The sequence below is a fragment of the Equus caballus genome, chromosome X, assembly GCF_041296265.1.
Source record: "Equus caballus isolate H_3958 breed thoroughbred chromosome X, TB-T2T, whole genome shotgun sequence".
Lineage (NCBI taxonomy): Eukaryota > Metazoa > Chordata > Mammalia > Perissodactyla > Equidae > Equus > Equus caballus.
Genome location: NC_091715.1, coordinates 124701053 through 124717284, shown reverse-complemented (window position 1 = coordinate 124717284; position 16232 = coordinate 124701053). Strand labels below are relative to the sequence as shown.

Genomic DNA, 16232 nt, shown 5'->3' with positions numbered 1-16232 from the left:
AAGATAGAAACTAATAGTTCTTGAATGCTTTTCTTGGATGATTTTATGTAAAACTGTATTTAATAATAGAATATTTTATTTCCTTCTATTAAATTGGCTAATATGTATTCTTTGAGTTCATTCTCACTTGGAACCAGACATAAGCTGAAAAATCTTAATCTAATTTCTGAGAGTCCGAGAAGTCCCCTGATGCCCTAATACTATGGTTTTAAAAAAGTATTAATTATTAGGAGGGCCATTAGTATGAGAAAAAGTGTATAGTTATCAATGATTTCTTAACAGGCTAGTGTCTTTCTATCCAAATAATGATGTAGATGTGATAGTTAAATATGATTATAGAGTAGTATTATAAAGTGGCAGTACTAAAGAAATAGTGATTTGCACATAGTAAGTACTCAGTAGATATCCATTGAAGGAGAAATGAAAATCTCCAAGTGGAGAAGAATTACAGTTCTTTGATTGTATACCATAACATTCATTCATTCATTAGCCTGAATTAAATTAGTATGCCATGAAGTAATTTTATCTAGTTGAAAAATTCCCTATAATCAAAGCAATTACTGTTTCTGTATTAGCAAATTTGATATATTTCACTAAATGGTGAGAGGTACAAAATTTTTTTTGCATGTTTAAATTGTTTACTAACAAATAAGTATGTGTTTACCAAACCAAAATAGAAAGACGTTTATAGTAATATATGTGCCAAAAATATTTTTCCATTTTTGCTGATACTTGATTGGATATTCACCTACCTAGGTGTCACTTATCTAGTTAGTAAGATAACCAAGAACCAAAATAAACAAAGAGATACAAGAGTTGTCTGAGACCTGATTTTATAAGCACATGGTATTTATTCATAGAAAGAGTCTGAATTCTTGAAGCTTCTATGGGGTAGAGAGAGTGGCTCCCAGTCTCTCTCTTTAAGTTGTTTATACTGCAGGGAGTGGAGCTTTGCCCTGATGGAAGAGATAAATAGGGTTATAGTTGACTAGGAAGATAGAGGGTTGAGCCTCTGTTCTGAAGACTTTTGTGGCCTTCACCACATCACCTAACATCTTGACACCTCAATTTTCTCATATTATTAAAGTAGCTGCTTTTACTTTTCTCATTTAATGTCTTCATTCTCTAGACCTCCATCGGCCATTTGGAGAGATCATTTTAATTCTTGCTCTACTCATCTCAGGGCTTTTTTGAGGCTCAAATGGGATAAGTGAGAAGTGAAAAATGCATTAAAGCTTTAAAGGACTTAACGATAAACATTCGTTAGAATGATAATTATGAATAGTATGTGCCATGTGTTCGGAAGCGTTGTTAATGGACACCTGTCTAGGATGATCATAAAAGCCTCTTGGAGAAGGTTGGGTTTGAACTTGATTTTGAAGAAGGAGAATAGGATTTCTGTTGGCCTCCGTTGAGGATAGTGAATAGCACAAGCCAAAAGCAACAGAGATAAATAAGTTAAAGAGAATTTAGAACTAGTGAGCTCACAGCAATTTTAATTGAGTAATTAATGAGTTCAGAGATTTACTTGTGCTTTAAAAAAATTAGATATAAAACACTCTATTTTCACTATACAATCTGCTAGATCATCAGTCTCCTAGTCCAAAACACCAGCACTCATTGCTTGTTCAAGTAACCTAAGCATCTGAGAAGAATGTTAGCGCAATTGCACAGAAATCAGTTCCAAGTGCCTGCGGTATAGCTCTCCGTAATCATGTGCTTGAAGATGGAAAAAGTCATTTCCATGTTATCTCGAAGAATGAGACACAGATTTGACAGAGGAGCCCACTGACGTAAAACTCTTATTTCCTGGCATATGTCTGTTCTACCGCTTCTCCTATTGCTGTACAGTTGGGAGCATTAAAATATCATGTGCAGTGTTACAATCTTTATCACAAAGTACAATTGTGTGTTATTTTTAAAAGGGCTTTTGCTGGGTCTGGTTATAGCCCGAATAGCCCCAGTTCTCTTGCAAATGCCCTAGATTACATAATCCTTTAGCTTTTAAGGTGATGGTTTTCAAACTCAAAACTATTTTTATCAATGAAATTTCTATTCAAACAAAATTTTATGTAAAAGTCTGAAAAAAAAGGTAAAAGGAGAGTTTGTCTATCTGATATGCCCACTCTGTTTCCTAAGACAGAATCATTAGGCTCAGGGGAACATAATTTGAAAGCCATTATACTAACTCCAAGCCGTTTCATATGAATGAGTGAGGTAGTATCATTCAAGAATAGTTATTTCTGGGGCTGGCCCCATGGCCGAGTGGTTAAGTTCACGCGCTCCGCTGCAGGCGGCCCAGTGTTTCGTTGGTTCGAATCCTGGGCGTGGACATGGCACTGCTCATCAAACCACGCTGAGGCAGCATCTCACATGCCACAACTAGAAGGACCCACAACGAAGAATATACAACTATGTACCCGGGGGCTTTGGGGAGGAAAAGGAAAAACATAAAATCACACACACACAAAAAAAGAATAGTTATTTCTACTTTGTACATAGGGAATAGATACATAATTTAAACCACCTATCAGGTTAAGTGGAGAAAGAGCCAGCTTGAGATTTCCAATAGACATCTGAAGTTTTTTTAAAGTATTTTAAAGGATTTGTCTATATTTTTAGAATAGAAATTGTTTTTGTTTATAAGCTCAAATGTATTTAAGCATCTAAAGATAAGTTCATCTTTTGGAACTGAACTTAAAGTGTTCTCTGTACTTCAATTTTTTTTTCTCTTTTTCTTGTTTGGAATTTTTTTGGTCTGACTTCTTTCGTGATGCCTATTTATGTATTTCTTCAATTGAAAGCATCTGTAGGATTTTCTTGCATAAGAAGTTTATTTCATGAATTGTTCGAATATTCGTAGTCCATAATAGCTGTTGTGCAATTTCTTTCTACCTATTGATCATAAAAATTTGGATCATTATTTGTTGTCCTTTGTATAATATTGTAATTTCATTATATTATCGGTAATTTAGCTCCAAAGTATTTTTCCCTAATTTTAAATGTAAGGCCATTTTAGTAGTATTTGTAAGTAACGTTCTAAACTGAAGCATTTACAAATATCTTTCCCACCATTTCGATCGTTGCAGCTTTGGATGAAACTCTGCCTATATTAAAACGTCCTTCTACTGCTAAAGTAAACAGTGTTAATCCAAAAAAGCGCAAGACCAGTGAAGGTATTCCTGAAAAAAATCCTTGCACTTCATTGTCTTTAGCGAACTCTCCTTCAGTGACACCCTCCCACGTTATGATATCAAAAGGTAAATATGAAGCTGGCGTATTAAAAAATTGTATTATTTATACATAAATTTTAGAAATTGTGGTGAATTTTAAAACCATTATTACTGCTTGTTGAAGGTTTAAGAAAGAAGAATTTGAGTCATAAAAGTCCTTAATTTATTTTAGGTACAAATACCTCATCAACTCACCATAAAACTGGAACACCGTTTCTAAGATCTTGTCCGAAGTGCAATGTTCAGTTCAATCTTTTGGATCCTTTGAAATATCACATGAAGGTAAAACTTTTTCAAAATTAGATTTTTTTAAATATTCACAAATCTCTGTAACATTAAGGATTGCTATCTAATAAATGCTAGTTTGTCCACATATTTAGATAAGGAATCTTCTCATTGGTGTTTTCATATAACTTAACGAAAATTGAAATTCATAATGATTATCTTTACACAAGATTTTAAAATCCTTCTCAATCAAAATTTAAAAATTAAGTTTATATATACTATAGTCCATGCATACTGTATTTTCATTTTTAATGAAAATAATGTTTTAATCAGAATATTTTGTTGACTCGGTCATGCCATTCTTCAAAATTCTTATAAAGAAAGCACTTTATTAGGTGCTTAGTCTTTAATGTAACTTAAAAATTGTTTTTTACCTTATTTTTTGTCCATGGTGACATATTCATGTCACATTACTCAATGAAAATCTTAGTCTTGCATTTTAATTTTAAACACTCGGATGGAAAGTAATGGTGGAGCGTTTACTATGAAATGACGGCTTTAACTCAATCCATAATATAGTTTGTGTAGTTATAGATTAATTCTAGCTTTATATTGGCGTAGGAAGCTCTTGAAATTAGGTTTTAGGTAATTTTCAAAGTACTAATGAAGTATGCGGTTTAGGTATCACTCCACTGAAAATATTTTAGTAGCTCTCACAGTGTTCTGTGTGTCCGTGGAAAGGTAGTCTGTATTGTTCTTGCATGCCCCGTATACACAGCAGGAAGGAGGAACGGAGGCAAGAAAAAAGGCAATGTAGATATATGCAAGGTAGAAGGCCTGAGAAGAGTGCAAGGCAAAGAAGCCACTTAGGAAAAGTTATTGCTCGCTATTTCAAAGATTGGCAAATTTTTCATTGAAATTCAACCTTTTACAAAAAAATATAGAAAGGAAAGGAGCATTATGAAATTCCAAATACCATCTCTTTATTGTTTGGCAAAAGTATATTTGATCTATCACTGTTTCCACGTCCCTGGGTGTGACTCCTGTTAGCTGTTTTGGTTTCAGTTAAGAAGTAACTTCTACAAGCGCTTTCACTTTTCCTATTTATGTAATATTCTGTAGAGATAGTTGATGTTTTTACATTTTACATTGTAGATAGGGAAAAGATAAGGCTGCGTTTTTTAGTTATCTTTAGTGTATTTAATGGGGGGGGTAATATAGTCACGTGATTCAAAGAGTGTAAGAAGGCATGCAGTGAAAAATCTCACCCCGTCCCTCGATTAGCCTGGTTCCCAATACGACTCACAAAGGAATTTTTTTTTATTGCAACTTTTTTGGTGAGATTGGCCCTGAGCTAACATCTGTTGCCAATCTTCCTTTTTCTTTTTCTCCCCAAAGCCCCAGCACACAGTTGTATAGCCTAGTTCTAAGTCATTCCAGTTCCTCATTTTCCATCTATTTTATACAGAAATCATAGCATATTATATATACTTCTGCACCTGGAGAAAATGGCTTTCTCTAAAATGTAGGTTTATTTGTTGTGGCATTCTTTTTGATTAAAACTATGAGAGACGTTTTGCTTCTTGGCCTTTTTGCTAAGTGTAAAACTTAAGAGAGACATTTACATTTTATCTTGTACATCTTTATTTATCAGTTAATTTTTATAATATTACAGTAAGGATGTCCATTTTGAAAAAAATGTGTTTTCGACTATTTGTGACTGATCTTTTGCTTTTATTATAGATAAGTAGATTATAATACCCCAGAGATAATGTTTTCTTCCAAAAGAAGAATATTTAGAGTGTAAGCCAAATATCCTACTGATCTAAGACACAGTACTAAACTTGAAAATATTATTTCATTTAATCCTTAGAAAATTCTTTAGGATAGATCTTTTTCTTTGTTTTAATAGCCAGTTGATTGGCATAGCTGAGATTCAAATCTCACTCTTTTTTTTTTTTTGAGAAAGATTAACCCTGAGCTAACTACTGTCAATCCATCTCTTTTTGCTGAGGAAGACTGGCCCTAAGCTAACATCTATGCCCATCTTCCTCTGTTTTATATGTGGAATGCCTACCACAGCATGGCTTGCCAAGCGGTGCCACGTCCGCACCCAGGATCCAAACCAGCGAACCCTGGGCTGCTGAGAAGCGGAATGTGCGAACTTAACCGCTGCGCCACCGGGCCGGCCCCTCAAATCTCAATGTCTTTGATGGCAAAGCCCAGATTTTCACGCTTTCCTCCCCATTTTGAAAATTGTAGGGGCTATTTTCTTGAATGTTACATGGAAACTTGAAAAGAAGGGGTGTTATTTGTTTTTAGGGTATGAAATTTGTTAGTTATCAGTCAGATCTAATGTACTAATATGTCATTTGGGTTCCTATATCTTTACTTATATTTGTCTGCTTTCTCTGTCATGGTTCGAGAAAAGTCTTAGAGTCTCACATTACCACTGCTTTCTTTGATATCTTCCAATTCTGTTTTATGGTTGTTACTATTTAGGATATAGATGGATCTCTCTCTTCGAACTTCATTCTGAATGTGCCCTTTAGCATTTGAATACAGTGTTTCCTTTTTGCCCTGGATTCAATTTTGTTTGATATCAGACTCACAATCCTTGATTTCTTATTATTTCCATTGGCCTGTATATTCTTTATCTTTTTATTTTCAACCCTTCCAAATAACTTTGTTTTTGTTACGTGTCTTGCTAACACAAGAGTTGTGTTTTCTTTTGTGATCCTACGTGGAATTTCTTTTTTTAGTACTTAAGTTAAACTCTTTTGCATTCATTGATAGGATAGATTTAATTGGTCTTGATTCTGTCACAATTTTGTGTTATGCTTTCTTTATTTTTTAAGTCTTTCACCTTGTAGTTACATTGTGTGTATGTAGTTTGGGTTTTTAGGAAAGTTTATATTTTTGCTCTCTAGATATTCTTAAAGAATTCTTCTAGAGAAATTCTACAACTGAAAAGTGTGTACAATAAATGAATTCATTTTATCTCATTGAAAATAAAAAGCTAATGTATGAAATTAGGCTCAGTTTATATGAGGTCTTGACTTTATTCATGAGGTAAATTTCCCCTTCAGGTATTTCATCATTCTAGACAGAATGTATTGAGGTTTTCAGGTTGTAACTAATGCTTCTTTCTTTGTGTCCCATGCATTTTCTAGCACCTTGAGTCGGGAGAATGGCAGGTTACTTGTGCTCAAAGTCCAGTTCCAGCCAGGCTTTACTGAAATGCTACTGTCTTATTTGATAGTTAAGCAATACTAACTATCTTATTTGATAGTTAATGGCAAATAAAACTGTCTTTCCTTTTAAGCTGTATCGGCACACAGATATGAAACGTATGATTTTTGGCAAAGGAACAAATTATTGTTAAATATTTACATCTGAAAAGTTGAATTGTGAGGAAAAAGGTTTAGATATACAGGCAGCTCTCCATATCGGCATGTTCTGCATCTGTGTATTCAGCCAGCCACAGATCCAAAGGCCTACAATGGTTGCATCTGTAACTGAATGTGTACGGACCTGTTTTTCTTATCATTAGTCCCTAAATAATACAGTATAACAACTATTTACATAGCATTTACATCGCACTAGGTATTATAAGTAATCTAGAGATGATTTAAAGTATGGGGAGGATGTGCGTAGGTTATATGCCAGTACTCTGCCATCTTATGTAAGGAGCTTGAGCATCCGCGGATGTGGTATTGTGGGGGGGCCTGGAAACAATTCCTCCTGGATACCAAGGGATGACTGTATAGCCATCCGTGATCTTAAAGTTTTCCATTTGTTTTTGAAGTCATTTCCTTATGAAGATAATAGGTATTTGTTTGAATCTTTTAGACTACATGAAGGAAGAAGCCAACATTTTGGCGACCATCTTTCCAGATATATTGCCAAACGTAGTTCTGTGTGAGCTGACCCTAGTTTATAAACACAGAAACATTTTTTGAAATGTAATTTTTTAAAAAGATATAAGTAAGGCTTATGTATTTTTTTCTCTTTCAGCGTTGTTGTCCAGACATGGTAAATAAATTTTTGGAAATGGTTAAAGTAGAACTTTCAAGTACTGAAAATAAAAATAAGACTGGTGCAGAGAAAGGAAAATTGATCATGTTAGTTAGTGACTTTTACTACGGAAGACATGAAGGAGCTGTTGACGATGAACAGAAGACTTACACAACCTTTAAATGCTTCAGTTGCTTGAAAGTTCTTAAAAATAATATTAGGTATGTAAATACTTATTTCTATTTCTGTTTGAATACTGGAATGCTGCAGATGTAAACCTTGTATGTTTCCTTTTCAGTGCTATCCTAGATAAGCAATTTTACCACTTTCTACTAAGAACAGAGACAGATTATCAAGCTGAAAAGCTTTTGTCCTTGCTTGTATCTTAGGAGTTTGACACTTGGATCCACGTAGTTGTGTTTCTTTCAAATAGCTTAAGAAATGACAAAGTTTGTTTTAACCTAGGGGAAAATTACTTCTTTTCTCTATATTTATCATAGAACTAGGAGTTTTCATGTGACATTGTTATTTTTTAGCTGTTTTTGAATCTTACTTTTCCTATCACAAGAAGAACCACTTTATCCAGTTTGACCTTTTCCATACCATCTACATTTAATGCTCTAAATTTTTAATTCACATTTATAATTTTTAGCACATTTACCTTGCAGAAAAAGTGATCTTTTTTGGTGATCTTTAAAGTTTCATGAAACATGCCTGTTTGATTTTATAACTTAACACATTTTAAAAGTAGAGATTTAATTCTCAATGGAATTCTGAAGATTTACACATGTATGCTTTAATTTTTAGGAACTTATACTTTGCAGTCTTTGAGTTATGTGGTATATTACATATATATCATCTTAAGTGAGATAGTAACAAGACATATTGACTAGTATTTTTCATTGGTTTTATAGCTTGGCATTGTTTTTCCAATATTTTGTTATAAAGATTTTCAGATATTCAGCAAAGTTGAAAAATTTCTACAGTGAACATCTGTATATTAACTACCTCAGTTCTACTGTTAATATTTTACTGTACTTGTGTTACCACATAACTATTTATCCATAGACCCAGCTGATTTTTTTGATACTTTTCAGAGTAAATTGCAGACATCAGTGTACTTAGGTGAGATATATGTATGTATAGGTATATATGTACCTATATCGTGACACACACACACACACATATACAAACTTTTAAAAATATTTACCCTTGATAACCATCACTTGTGACTAGCATTCTTAAGCATCATATAGGTCATTTCTAAGCCCAGCATTTATTTTCTGGAGAATTCTTGGGTCCAAAATGAAATACATTACAAAAACGTTGAAATATACTGTAATATAAACCTAAAACAATTATGAATGCTCTGTTTATGGTTAGTGCTTTATGGTTTTCAAAGATCTTCCACATGTATTATTCATGTGAGTTTTCATACTTCTTTACCTCCTTTTATCACCCCTCACAGCCATCAGTTGCCAATGATCCCAGTAGCTTAACAGAAGAGAAATTGTGCCTTAAGAGGTGTAACACTGAAACAATGTTATGATAGAACTCTGTGACTTCCTTCCATGTTTTTACAGTAAAATACATCAGACAATGTTAGTAAGCCTGGAAAAATGCATAGAAAAGTGGTTCACTTGTTAAGTTTCCCGTTATACTTAAATATGCATATGATAGTAGAAGTTCTTTCAGCAATAACTCTGTGGGTGTTTCTTCAAGATTAGCCCACTTGGTGTTAAACATGAAATTTTTTCTTTTTATTTCAAAAGACTGGTTACAGATTTCTAGATTATCAGACTATCTAGAAATTTTGTGGCATTTTTTGACTTATTATTTAGTAAATGAAACCTGAGCATTAAACACTGAATAACCAAAGATGTTTTATGTGTTAAACATCACATCCTCATGTGCATGAGGAGCGAGTGGAGTGTGTGGGGCATTGATGGGGTGTGTGGATGCCTCTGCAGTGGGATGACTGGGTCTGCTCCAGGGGAACAGGACATGTGCACAAGCCAGGACTGTGTTGATGGTGTGTGTGGACCTGTGGGCCATGGGGCTTGTCAGTGGCAGAAGACCTGTGCCTCTCAAACAGCCACATAGGGGATCAGCCCCACCTTCCAAAGCCTGAAACAATTAGGTGCTCCTGTACTGGGGCCAGCCTAACTCTGCTGCAATCCTGAGAGAGCTGACAACAGCCTTGCAGGCTGGAGGCATACAGCAATTGTAAGCCCCTGAGCCTAGCAACCGGCTACACTGAGGGCCTACTCACTTAACAGAAAAACTGCAACAGGAATGTGCTATTAGATGTTGCAACCATCTGTCCTGGGGCTCCCTAACCCAATAAAGTGACTGAAGGGACCCCAGCAGCCACACGCAGCCGAGCATTACAGCCAGCCAGCCAGAGGGACAACCTAGCCTCCCAGGGCACCTGCGTAAGAGCAGCCCTGCCACAACAGAAGGACACACATAGCCCACACAGGGGTCACTCCTGAAACATTTGGAACTGGTGACGAAAGGGAAGCACACTGCTGGGCCTCATAAGATATCTCTTACATAAGGCCACCTCTCCAAGATCAGGAGATGTAGCTGACCCACCTAATACATAAATATAAGCACAAAGAGACAAAACAAGCAAAGGAACAGGACAAAACCCCAGAAAAGAACTAAATGAAACAGAAATAAACACTCTGTCTAACAAAGAGTTCAAACAAAAGGTCATAAGGATGCTCCCTGATCTTGGGAGAAGAATGGATGAACTCAGTGAGAATGTCAACAAAGAATTGGAAAATATAAAAAAGAGCCAATCAGAAAAGAAGAATACAATACTGGAAATGAAAAATTCACTAGAGGGGCTCAATAGCAGAGTAGATGATACAGATCAGCAAGCTGGACAAAAGACTAGAGGAAATCACCCAAGCTGAAAAGATAAACAAAAAAAGACTTAAAAAGAATGAAAACATTCTAAGGGAACTGTGGGACAACATCAAGCACACTAACATTTGTATTATAGGTATCCCAGAAGGAGAAGAGAGAGACAAAGGGGCAGAGAATCTATTTGAGAAAATAATAGCTGAAAATTTTCCTATCCTAAAGAAGGAAACAGACATCCAAGTACTGGAAGCACAGAGAGCACCAAACAAGATAAACCCAAAGACGCCCACACCAAGACACATAATGATTAAAATGTGGAAAATTAAAGATAAAGAGGGAGTCTTAAGAACCACAAGAGAAAGGAAATGTGACATACAAAGGAAACTCCTTAAGACTATTAGCTGACTTCCCAGCAGAAACCTTACAGGATAGAAGGGAGTGGCATGATGTATTTAAAGTCCTGAAAGGAAAAACCCTACAAACAAGAATACTCTACCCAGCAAGGTTATCATTCAGAATGGAAGGAGAGATCAAGAGTTTCCCAGACAAGCAAAAACTAAATGAGTTTATGAATAATAAAATCAGTTTTACAAGAAATGTTAAAGGGACTTATTTTAGTGGGAAAGAGAAGACCACAAAGAGGAATAAGAAAATTATCCCCAAAAGGGCAATAAAATCACTGGTAAAGGCAAAAATACAGTAAAGGTAGCACATCAACCACATATGAAGATAATATGAAGGTCAAAAGTACTAGAATTACCTATTTCAATGATAAGAGAGTAATGGATATAAACAAAATAAGAGGTTTGATATGATATCAAAAACTTAAAATGTGGGAGGAGGTGAGTAACTTTAACAGTCTACTTACACCAATGGATAGATCATCCAAACAGAAGATCAATAAGGAAACATTGGCCTTAAACAACATATTAGACCAGATAGACTTAGTAGATGTATATAGAACATTACATCCAAAAACCACAGAATACACATTCGTTTCAAATGCAAATGGAACATTCTCCAGGATTGGTCACATTAGACCACAAAACAAGTCTCAGTAAATTTAAGAAGATTGAAATAATACCAACCATCTTTTCTGACCAAAAAGGTATGAAACTAGAAATCAACTTCAGGAAGAAAATCGGAAAAGCTACGAATATGTGGAGATTAAACAAAACACTATGGAACAATGATTGAGTCAATGAAGAAATCAAAGGAGAAATCAAAAAATACCTAGAGACAGGGACCAGCCCGGTGGTGTAGCAGTTAAGTTCACTCACTCCACTTCAGTGGCTGGGGTTTGCCAGTTCATATGCCGAGTGCAGACCTATACACTGATTATCAAGCCATGCTGTGGCAGGTGGCCCATATATAAAATAAAGGAAGATGGGCACAGATGTTAGCTCAGGGCCTGTCTTCCTCATCAAAAAGAGGAGGATTGATGGTCAGTGTTAGCTCAGGGCTAATAGTCCTCCAAAAAAATACCTGGAGACAAATGAAAATGATAATACAACTGGCAAAATCTATGGGATACAGCAAAAGTGCTTCTAAGAGCAAAGTTTATAGCAATACAGGCCTACCTCAACAAACAAGAAAAATCCCAAATAAACATTCTAACAGTATGCCTAAAGGAACTGGGAAAAGAAGAACAAATGAAGCCAAAAATCAGTAAAAGGAAGGAAATAACAAAAATCAGAGCAGAAATAAATGAAATAGAGACTAAAAAAAGAATAGGAAAAAACCAATGAACCGAAGAGCTGGTTCTTTGAAAAGATAAACAAAATTGACAAACTTTTAGCTAGACTCACCAAGAAAAAGAGAAAGAAGGCTCAAGTAAGTAAAATCAGAAATGAAACAGGAGAAATTACAATGGACACCTCAGAAATACAAAAGATTATAAGAGAATACAATGAAAAGCTATATGCCAACAAATTGGATAATCTAGAAGAAATGGATAAATTCTTAGAATCATGTAACCCTCCAAAACTGAATGAAGAAGAAATAGAGAAGTTGAATAGACCAATCACCAGTAAGGAGATCGAAACAGCAATCAAAAACTTCCCAAAAAATAAAAGTCCAGGACCAGAGGCTTCCCTGGTGAATTCTACCAAACATTCAAAGAAGACTTAATACCTATTCTCCTCAAACTCTTCCAAAAAATTAAAGAGGAGGGGAGGCTTCCTAACTCATTCTGCAAAGCCAACATTACCCTGATACCAAAAGCAGACAAGCACAACACAAAAAAAGAAAATTACAGGCCAGTATCACTGATGAACATCAATGCAAAAATCCTCAACAAAATCCTAGCAAGTCAAATACAACAACACATTAAAAAGATCATACACCATGATCAAGTGGGATTTATTCCAGGGATGCAGGGATGGTTCATGTGCAAATCAATCAACGTGTTACACCACATTAACAAAATGAATAAAAATCACTTGATCATCTCGATAGATGCAGAGAAAGCATTTGACAAGATACTGCATCCATTTATGATAAAAACTCTAAGTAAAATGGGTATAGAAGGAAAATACCTCAACATAATAAAGGCCGTATATGACAAACCCACAGCAAATATCATTCTCAGTGGAGAAAAACTGAAAGCTATCCCTCTAAGAACAGGAACCAGACAAGGACGCCCACTTCCACTCTTATTTAAAATAGTTTTGGAAGTCCTAGCCAGAGCAATCGGGCAAGAAAAAGAGATAAAAGTGATCCAAATTGGAAAGGAAGAAGTAAAATTGTCACTATTTGCAAATAACATGATTTATATATAGAAAATCCTAAAGAATCCACCAAAAAACTTTTAGAAATAATAAGTGAATACAGTCAAGTTTCAGGATACAAAATCAACATACAAAAATCAGTTGTGTTTCTATACACTAACAACGAAGTAGCAGAAAGAAGAATTAGTAATACAATCCCATTTGCAATTGCAACAAAAAGAGTAAAGTACCTAGGAATAAACTTAACCCAAGAAGTGAAAGATCTGTACTTTGAAAACTATAAAACATTGAAAGAAATTGAAGAAGACGCAAAGAAATGGAGAGATATTCCGTGCTCTTGGATTGGAAGAATTAACATCGTTAAAATGTCAATACTTCCTAAAGCAGTCTATAGATTCAATGCAATCCCTATCAAAGTTCCAACAACATTTTTCACAGAAATAGAACAAAGAATCCTAAAATTTATATGAAACAACAAGATCTGACCTTCAATAGCCAAAGGACTCCTGAGAAAACAGAACAAAGCTGGAGGTATCACACTCCCTGATTTCAAAATATGCTACAAAGCCATAGTAACCAAAACAGCATGGTACTGGCACAAAAACAGACACATAGATCAATGGAACAGAATCGAGAGCCCAGAAATGAACCCATACATCTATGGTTTTTTCAGCTAATTTTCAACATGGGAGACAAGAACATTCAACGGAGAATGGAAAGTTTCTTCAATAAATGATGTTGGGAAAACTGGACAGCCACATGCAGAAGAATGAAAGCAGACCGTTATCTTACACCCTACACAAAAATTAACTCAAAATAGATTAAAGACCTGGAAGCATTAAACTTCTAGAAGAAAACATAGGCAGTATGGTCTTCGACATCAGTCTTAGCAACATATTTTCAAGTACCATATCTGGCTAGGCAAGGGAAACAATAGAAAAAAATAAACAAATGGGACTACATCAAACGGAAAAGCTTCTGCACAGCAAAGGAAACCATCAACAGAACAAAAAGCCAACCTAACAATTGGGAGAAGATGTTTGCAAACCATATGTCTGACAAGGGGTTAACATCCAAAATATACAAAAAACTCATACATCTCAACAACAAAAAACTGACAACCCAATTAAAAAATGGTCAAAAGATCTGAACAGACATTTGTCCAAAGAAGATATACAGATAGCCAACAGACACATGAAACGATGTTCAACATCATTAACTATCAAGGAAATGCAAATCAAAACTACAATGAGATATCACCTGACTTCCATCAGAATGGCTATAATTAACAAGACAGGAAACAAGTGTTGGAGAGGATGTAGGGAGAAGGGAACCCTCTTACACTGCAGGTGGGAGTGCAAACTGGTCTGGCCACTATGGAAAACGGTATGGAGATCCTCAAAAAATTAAGAATAGATCTACCATATCATCTAGCTATTCCACTGCTGGGGATTTATCCAAAGAACATGAAAACACGAATGCATAAAGATACATGCACCCCTATGTTCATCGCAGCGTTATTCACAATAGCCAAGACTTGCAAGCAACCTAGGTGCCCATCAGGGGACAAATAGATAAAGAAGATGTGGTGTTTATACACAACGGAATACTACTCAGCCATAAGAAACCATGAAATCGGGCCGTCCCCGTGGCGCAGTGGTTAAGTTTGCACGTTCTGCTTCGGCAGCCCGGGGTTCGCCAGTTCAGATCCCGGGTGCGGACATGGCACCGCTTGGCACACCATGCTGTGGTAGGCGTCCCACATATAAAGTAGAGGAAGATGGACACGGATGTTGGCTCAGGGCCAGTCTTCCTCAGCAAAAAGAGGAGGATTGGCAGCAGTTAGCTCAGGGCTAATCTTCCTCAAAACAAAACAAAAAAACCATGAAATCCAGCCATTTGTGACAACATGGATGGACCTTCAGGATATTATGCTAAGGGAAATAAGTCGGAGGGAGAAAGTCAAATACCATATGATCTCCCTCATAAGTAGGAAGATAAAATCAATGACAAAGAAACACATAGAAACAGAGATTGGATTGGTGGTTACCAGTGGGGAAGCGGGAAGGGAGGAGGGTGAAAGGGGTGATTATGCAGATGTGTGTGGGGATGGATTGTAACTAGTCTTTGGGTGGTGAACATGATGTAATCTATGCAGAAATCAAAATATAACAATGTACACCTGAAATTTATATAATGTTATAAACCACTGTTAGCACAATAAAAAAATTTACCTTCATGGTAAAAACTAGGATGGCAAATTGCTGGTTTTTAGTGGATGGTAGAAGCTAATAGCTAAAGATTGCTGCTCTCTGCCATGTCAACATATTGTAGGATATTTTTTTCCTACACCGTGCCACCAAAACCAGTTAGGGCTATTTTCTTCTGAGAATAGCCTTGTGAGGGGTTTGCTCTTACCCACATCTCCTTCTACTGGTTTGAGAAGTGTGCGCTGCTGATGGGGGCAGCGTAATAATTGAGAGATAGCCAGTTGCTTAAAGGATTATTTTATATCAATAGATTTTATTACTTAAAGTTATGAGTTGAAAAAGTAATGGCTCGTGACCTTTATATGTAAATATTTAGGCAAGACTAGGATTTTTAAAAATAGATTTTAATAGAGGTGATGTTAAAATGAAAGAAGGAAAAAAGATATTTCAAAATGTCCCATAATCAGCTCTAAAGAGAAGTAGTGTTTTGGAGATGTGAAAAGATAAACGTTAAAACCTCTGTGATGATTGCTGTCTGGCTTGATGACATTATCACTTCAAGATTATTTCCTTTAGGGACTTATGGTGAGTAACTGTTAATATTTGACCCAGTCTGAAAATTATTCTTTTGATTGAATAACTTTACTATAAAATTCAGTAAAAAGTTTCAGTAAGCCCTTTGAAACAGATATGCCTGTTTTTATTGTATTCTCTGCCATTGAAGGTCGCAGTTCCTTCTCATAAGAAGCCTTTTAGGCCATCTGGCGTAGCAGAATGTGGCACTGAAAAATGGATGGGGCTACAAAGGGCGCAGTCTGCGAGTTAAAATGCACCATTTGTGCTAACAGTAAACCAGTATCATTAAATAAAACCAAAGGTTCTTGTAATTATAGGTATTAAAATTGCCATTACGTGTCTTTAGAAACCCAGACACAAATAAAAAT

The 16232-nt window shown here is 35.7% G+C and overlaps 1 protein-coding gene across 1 annotated transcript in view; it reads left to right on the top strand.

The window, feature by feature from the left end:
• The window catches only part of ZNF280C (zinc finger protein 280C), an 88301-nt gene that overhangs the window by 23650 nt on the left and 48419 nt on the right, over positions 1–16232 (top strand). The window contains exons 8-10 of the mRNA XM_001491635.5: positions 3090–3260; positions 3406–3515; positions 7476–7696. Of these exons, the coding sequence (XP_001491685.2) occupies positions 3090–3260; positions 3406–3515; positions 7476–7696 (502 nt within the window). The remainder of the gene's footprint in view (positions 1–3089; positions 3261–3405; positions 3516–7475; positions 7697–16232) is intronic.